This window comes from Engraulis encrasicolus, chromosome 11 (assembly GCF_034702125.1).
Source record: "Engraulis encrasicolus isolate BLACKSEA-1 chromosome 11, IST_EnEncr_1.0, whole genome shotgun sequence".
Taxonomy (NCBI): domain Eukaryota; kingdom Metazoa; phylum Chordata; class Actinopteri; order Clupeiformes; family Engraulidae; genus Engraulis; species Engraulis encrasicolus.
Window position 1 is genome coordinate 1404032 of NC_085867.1, and position 7500 is coordinate 1411531.

General features: G+C 46.6%; 1 protein-coding gene across 1 annotated transcript in view; it reads right to left on the minus strand.

Annotated features, from left to right (window-relative positions):
* Positions 1–7500, minus strand: part of LOC134457820 (ephrin type-A receptor 5) — a 172103-nt gene that overhangs the window by 54288 nt on the left and 110315 nt on the right. The window contains exons 7-8 of the mRNA XM_063209791.1: positions 7226–7385; positions 3009–3111 (exon numbers count right to left, since the gene is read on the minus strand). Coding sequence (XP_063065861.1) covers positions 3009–3111; positions 7226–7385 — 263 coding nt within the window. The remainder of the gene's footprint in view (positions 1–3008; positions 3112–7225; positions 7386–7500) is intronic.

Below are 7500 nucleotides of genomic sequence, written 5' to 3' on the forward strand. Positions count from 1 at the left end.
TATGGGGCAAGCTATAGGCCTAACAAAACTGAGCAAAATAGCTTTGGACTAGAGTGGACCCCTCCAGACCTAACTACACCCTTCTTGGTTGCATTTGCAGTGTTCCCACAGAAATACTTAAACATAATATTAATAAAAAAATAAAATTGCTTTGCAGAGGAGTCATTGTGCTTTAAATTAATATCAGCAGTCCGATGCGAACCATACCTGTGGCTAAACCTGACTTCACTAGATGATATGATGCATTGTAGTCCTGGGAAAATTCCTAACCCTCAGGCCAATCGAGAACTCCCATGACCTCCTTTACTCCCCTTTTTGATATTTGACCTTTATTTGCTTGGGGTTGAGCTCTGTCAGGTGAGTTGTGTGAGAAATTGTAACGCACATTGAACCCATGACAGCTAAAGGCTAATCATAATCACAGCCTGTCAGAGCAGAGCCGACAAACATTCAACAAGGTGTGGTTGCGTTTATGTAGTTTCAACTTGAAACTCAAGACACAAAAGGAAACGCGTTCAAATGCGTGAGAGGCTGATGGTTGCCTGAGGTTGTTATTGCTGACATGCACTGAGTTGATTCTGCAAATTAGAGTTGCTGTTTGAGTGGAGAGAAGACAGTGAACGACCCAAACGAAATGAAATGAAAGAAACAAACTGCCAAGAGAAGGAACAAGCTGCCAGAATATTCAATGCAAATGTCATTTCCTGCCAAGGATACACACACACACACAAAAACATTTCTTCTTTCTATGAATGCAAGTCTGCTCCGGTATCATGCCATGATTAGATGGATATCTCATGCCCCTGTAAGGCCCTGTTGTTATTGAGGGGTGGGACGGCAGGGCTGGGCTGGTCTGGGGGAGGAATAGGGCCCGGGCACTTTCGGCTTAAAGGGGCCCCTCATAATTAGCGCCGCAGAACCTACTCACGTTTCTTTTTTTTTTACATTTCTGAAAATAGGGGCCCACGATGGCGGGGTTGTAACCATGGCGACGCCATCCATGTGCTCAACCCAAAGATTTTGGCTCCGCACATCGTCTGGCAAAAGCCTCGAGCTTTCGTTTTTGTTATTTGTATGCTTTTGCAACGCTATAACGTGACATGCTAATAAAGCACAATATGGGTTAAGAGTAAGATCAGACCATCTCCCACCGTCCACGGAGACGGATTCCTCATGGCTTTTGCCAGACTGATTGACGGAGTCAACAGTCGGCTATTCGCCCACGACGGATGCCACGATGGCGGGGTGCGAGGCCCAGCGGGAAACGCCCGTTAGGCCTGCTGGCCAGTCCAGCCCTGCTGGGGCGGTTGCAAAATGAAAACTGAACAGGCAGCAGCGGCCTGTGAAGCACTGATGGACAGATGCCAAAGGAATGGAATGGAGTGTGTGTGTGTGTGTGTGTGTGTGTGTGTGTGTGTGTGTGTGTGTGTGTGTGTGTGTGTGTGTGTGTGTGTGTGTGAGGGGGGGGGGTGTCTTATTGCAGCGTTACAGTGTTATTATTCCAAAAAGGCGTTTGTTTTTATTATTGGCAGATAAAGTGCTTCTCCATTTGTTTCCTGCCTGGTCGTGGAGGAACAATGACAACATGTCGAGCAGGCTGATATGTGTGTGTGGGTGTTCCAGCCAAGACAGGACACTCCCGCCAGCTATGCTAAGTAGGAGCCCGGTGTGTGTGTGTGTGTGTGTGTGTGTGTGTGTGTGTGTGTGTGTGTGTGTGTGTGTGCGCGCCTGTGTGTGTGTGTGTGTGTGTGTGTGTGTGTGTGTGTGTGTGTGTGAGTGTGTACGTGTGTGTGTGTGCGTGTGGATGCATGCATACGTGTGTGTACGTGTGTGCGTGTGCGTGTGTGTGTGTGTGCGTGCGTGCGAGCATGCGTCTGTGTGTGCATGCGTGTGCGTCCGTATGCTGGCAGGATATTGTTACTGAGTCGGTTTCCTGAGCAAGCCATTGTAAAAAAAATCCCAAATCTCAAGCACACATCTCTCCAAAAACGCTGTTTACATTAAAAAGCAAAAGCGACATTTCCCACAGAATCAGGGAATCTACTCAGTACAAGAAAAGGAAGAGAAAAAAAAACGGATATGGGAACAACACCCCCCTCCTCTGGCCCAGTGTTGCCAGATTGGGCTGTTTCCCGCCAAATTGGGCTGCTTAGGATGGCCGTGTGATGGGTAAAAATGGCATTTAGCAGAAAAACCCGCCCAATTTTTGCCAGAGAAATCAATAAGGTTGGGCAGGATTTTGTGCTTCTAGGCGGACTTTGAGCATATTTTGGACTGGAAAACATCAGCCTCATCTGGCAACCCTGCCTCTGCCCCACCAGCCAACCGTGTTATCAGGACCCGAGGAGCCATTTCATCACAAGCATTTAATCTCACAGCACAACTAAAAACAAGATTATTAAAAAGATATGCTGATTTAATGGCATGTTGTGTCTTCCTTTCCAGAAGACATTCAGCTTTTGACAGAAAAATAAAAAAAGGTATAAACAAGATCAGCTTTTTTTATTACCTCTTTTGTAACCAATAACAATAATTGTGGGAACTTTTCTTCTTGCGTGACTGTGAAAGTTCCCCTTTGGAACTCTTTTCCTTCGTTGGCCTCCTCACTGAGGTCCATGGGGTCTTTTTTGTTTTGGGTTTTCGTCCGTTGGTGAGATTTATTGTGACAGGGATGTTCCGTGATATAGGGAATGTGCGTGTGCTTGTGTTCTTGTTTACTGCAGAATTTGACAAGCGTGTTCCTTGATGGGAGGAATGTGTGTGTGCAGGCATGTGTGTGTGTGTGTGTGTGTGTGTGTGTGTGTGTGTGTGTGTGTGTGTGTGTGTGTGTGTGTGTGTGTGTGTGTGTGTGTGTGTGTGTGTGTGTGTGTGTGTGTGTGTGTGTGTGTGTGTGTGTGTGTGTGTGCGTGTGTGTGTATGTCTTGAAGTCTTGAGTGTGTGTGTGTGTGTGTGTGTGTGTGTGTGTGTGTGTGTGTGTGTGTGTGTGTGTGTATGTATGTCTCACTTACCGTCCGCTGAGGAGGAAGCCGGTGACGAGTGCCAGCAGTATGATCCCCACGGTAACGGCCACTGCGATGACAGGCACCTGACCCTGGTCACTGGACGCCTCCACTGCAAGGGGACAAGGCAGAAGTTAGTTAGTTAGAAACTTTATTATCCCCAATGGGGACATTTTTGTCAGCAGGTAAGGTACACATCAGGCAGGTTGTATTGCCTATGACATGATAAAAAACAAAGATTTAACACATACAATACACACCTAGATATAACAGACATGACATGACAATAGGCAGGACAGGAGAGGACAGGACAAACTATTCAACAGTTCCGCTCAACTTTCAACTTCACTGGTGTCACAACATGACCAAATGCAATAATGTGCAAAAAACGCTGTCTGTGCAAGTACATTAGGTAGGGGAAGTGAGTAGCACTAAGTAGGCCTATTCTATATCAAGTATACTAGAGGAATGTGCAAGAAACAGTAGGTGGACAGGTGCATAGAAGTCCTGCAAACTGTTCATTCAGTTCAAAATGACGCTTTTTGCTCACATCTGTAGTTGGACAGATTGCGTAGGATATTATCCCAGTGCGGGTTGCCATTCATTTAAGCGTAAGGAAATCCTCCACACTGTCCATTCCACCAGTGGACGCCTCCACTACAAGGTATGGCACACCTCGGCAGTTGGACAGGTGTGTAGGATATTATCCCACTGGGATTGTCATGCTGGAAGTCCGATGACCGAAACATTGTATTTGTTGGTGAAATGGACAGTGTGCAGAATGTCCTTACACCAAAAAAGGTGGATCTAACAAGTTGTGACACTCAGGTCTTTTATGGGAAACAGTCAATAGAGGGTGTTTGTGTTTTGAGTCAACAGGTAGTCACGTACGCCACTCTGTTATGACCAGTATTCATAGCAACGTTCTTTGGCCGTAGGAAAGACCGCGGATCTAACGCTAAAGTTAGCACAATATGGCTAGCTACTTTGGCAATTTTAGCCTTATAGATACTCAAGTTCTACACTGATTGTGCTGAAAAAACACATGAGATGGTATAAGCATTCATAACTGAAGAATTTCCGATAGTTATATCGATGTAATTTTACCGTATTATGTAGAAATCCTGTACACATTCCCAATGCATTCCAATGTAATTTGTCCGATATTCATTCCAGAATGGCGGCCGCGGCCAAAAATCATGGGGCCGAATGTTGCAATGGACGTTGTATTGAGTGTCACCTCTTGTTAGCTCCACCTTCTTTGTTTACACGCAAAGGGGACAGAGGGGGACAAAAGCAGGAAGAGGCTGTCAGAGCAGAGCAGAGCAGACGCTACAGGGATCACCCGCCCAGGGGAGCAGGGGCTGCCCTGGCCACTCAGCACAGCAACACCGGGCCCCACTGCTGCAGCCAAAACATGTCACCCTGCAGCTCCACACAAGCACACTACGCACATGTGCATGCAAACACACACACACACACACACACACACTCATGCACGCACGCACGCACGCACGCACGCACGCTCACACACACACACACACACGCACACGCACATGCACGTGTGTGCGCACTGATGCATTTACACACACGTGCACACACACAAACACACACACACACACATGCACAATGCACAGAGAACTGCACGTGTGTGCGCACACACACAGTACAGAGTACATAAAAATACCCTCAAATCAGCCTTGGAGAGTCTCTAGGTCCTCGGCTTCTGGCAGAAATGGCCTCTTTGTGTTGTCAGCTGTGGCTGTTGCAAGCCAAACAACACAATACACCCCTGGCCTGACAATCACCGCTCGCAAAGTGGAGCCAGGGCCACTGACAGCTTTGGCTGGACCCAGGACGAAGTCATCTGAAAGGGCCCCCTTATATATTATGTTTAAGTATTTCTGTGGGAACACTGCAAATGCAACCAAGCAGGGTGTAGTTAGGCCTGGAGGGGTCTAGTCTAGTCCAAAGCTATTTTGCTCAGTTTTTTTAGGCCTATAGCTTGCCCCATAGCTTTGCCCCCTCCCCCCACCCAATGAATTCAATGTAATGAGGACCCAATTATGGGCCCGGCCCCCCCATCTCCCTAGGACCGGGACAGCTTACCCCTTTGCCCCCACTTACTTGTCGACTTCCCTGAGTGGAAGTGTGTTCTTATATTATGGAAAGGAGAGCGTTGGGGGATGTTGGAGGGTTGGGCTGGGAGGCTGGTTAACTCAGTAATCAGTGAGCTAACAATGGCAATTAAGTCGAAGGGTTTTTTTTTCTTTTTCATCAACTCAGTTTACTGTTGACTGATTTATGTTGAGAGATGGAAGATGTCGGCAAGGGGAAAAGTAGTGTGAGATGCATGAGCCTCATGCTACACTGCTTTTCCTCTTATGCTGCGGTCACACTGCCGGCGTTGAAAGAGCTAAAACGCTGCTGACTCCTGCCTGGAAGGCACAGGTCAGGGGTGTTGAACGAGGCAAAAGATTCAACCTGAATCGTTCGACCAAGAATCTCGACCAACCGAAGCTCGTGTTTAGAAAAATGCGAACATTCCATTGGATGACGTTTGCCGCCGCCGAGCTCATTACATATTTTTAGATGAAGTTCAACTTTTGACACCCTCGGCTTTTGACGCTTTTGACGCTTTTTAACGCTTCTGCCGCCTGCTCTCCCATACAAAGTCAATTACTTCCGCATCTTTCCACGCGTTCAACGCCGGCGGTGTGACTGCGCGGTTACAGGGGGTACATTGGTACATGTTTACTAGTCTAATCAGCACACGAAGGGAACATGTGAGCTTGTGAGCAAATGGCACTGACTTTGTGCGATAGAGGTGTGGTGTGTCAGCCTCTTGGTCTCCACTGTTCTCATACAGAGGGCCTGGAATTACGTCGACTAACATGATGGACTAAGGTACAATGTGTAGTAGACTCAGTGGATACACTGTCCATGAGCAATGATGCCGACTTTGTGTGGTATTGACTCTGCACAAGTCACAACCAGACAACTATGGCTCCACAATGGAAAACCAAATCAAATCAGACTCTCTGGTTTCTGTTTTCAACATGTACAGTATCTGGCAAATTGTTCAAACTTCAGGGGAGAATATGTCTCCAGTAAGGAAATGCTCCTCTATGCATGATCCTCTGTACGAAAGAAAGAATACTGCTTATACACAGTAAAATATACAGTATTAATTCAACAATGTTCTGAGCATATACAGTCCTTGGCTGGCGATGCCATCTTATGTACTCCACCCAAAGATTTTGACTCTGCACATAGTCCGGCTGCGAAACCCTCCTAATTTGGCTCGCTCACTGTTTAACCAAACAGCAAACAGTTGAGAGTGGTGACGCGGAACTCACCCGCGAAATCAGTTACTGATTGGTATTCACACTTTTCACACTATTCACACTATTCACACGTTTGTTTTGTTATTTGTATGCTTTTGCAACACTATATTGTAACAGTCATGCTAATAAAGCTCAATATGACTTTTAATCTGAAGTTGAAACCCCAATGAATTTAAATGGCAGAGTAAGTGATCAGACCATCTCCCACCCTCAATGGAGACCGATTCCACTTCCAGCTTTCGTCAGACTGTTTGACTTGAGTCACCTGTCGGCTTCCGCCCAGGCTAATACAGTCCCACACAGTTTAGTGTTAAATTCAACTCTTCGAGTGTTTAACACTTAGAGAGTTGAATTTGACACCGGTTTAGAGTATGTATAGCTTCACAGTGTTAATTCAACACTCAAGGAGTTGAAATGTAACACTAAAATTGATTGGGACCGTACTGTAAGTGCTCAGAATAGGGTTTCATTAACACTGCAGCATTTACTGTGTACATGTCAAGACAATGGGCTAATACAGGGCTGGGGAACCTTTTTAATTTGAAGGGCCACTTCAAATTAATTCGAGGGCCGTAAAAGTCCTCCGAAGGCCGTATTATGAACACAAACCAGGATTTCCCCCTGCACTAGGCCTATAATGAAGGCAGCCACTTTGAAAACAGGCCACACCTTCTCCAGGTTCCCTGAATATAACTTAATCGTATTGCAAATGTATTTTCTAAGATTCCTTTACAAAATATGTCATATTTCATGTGAAGCTGCATGACATTAAAACAATATCGAGGGCCGGATAAAACGGCCTCAAGGGCCGCAAACGGCCCTCCAGACATAGGCTCCCCACCCCTGGGCTAATAGGACACTGTATTGTACAGTACGTACGGTAGGGGCTGGTGTCAAACTCGAAGCGCCGGCTGAATCCTCCGTAGCCGGCGGCCGTGCGAGCTCGTATCTGGAAGATGTAGGCGGACGAGGGCTTCAGGCCGTCCGCCACGATGGCCGTCTCCTTCGACTTGATGATGGTGTAGCTGGTCTCCTGGTCCTGCCGAGGCAAAAGAATGTCAACATTTAAAAACTCTCACTTCCTGACGAAGGCTTCATGACGGAACGGTTGGAAGTATTTTAATCATGCTATAACCAACAAAATAATTTTCAAT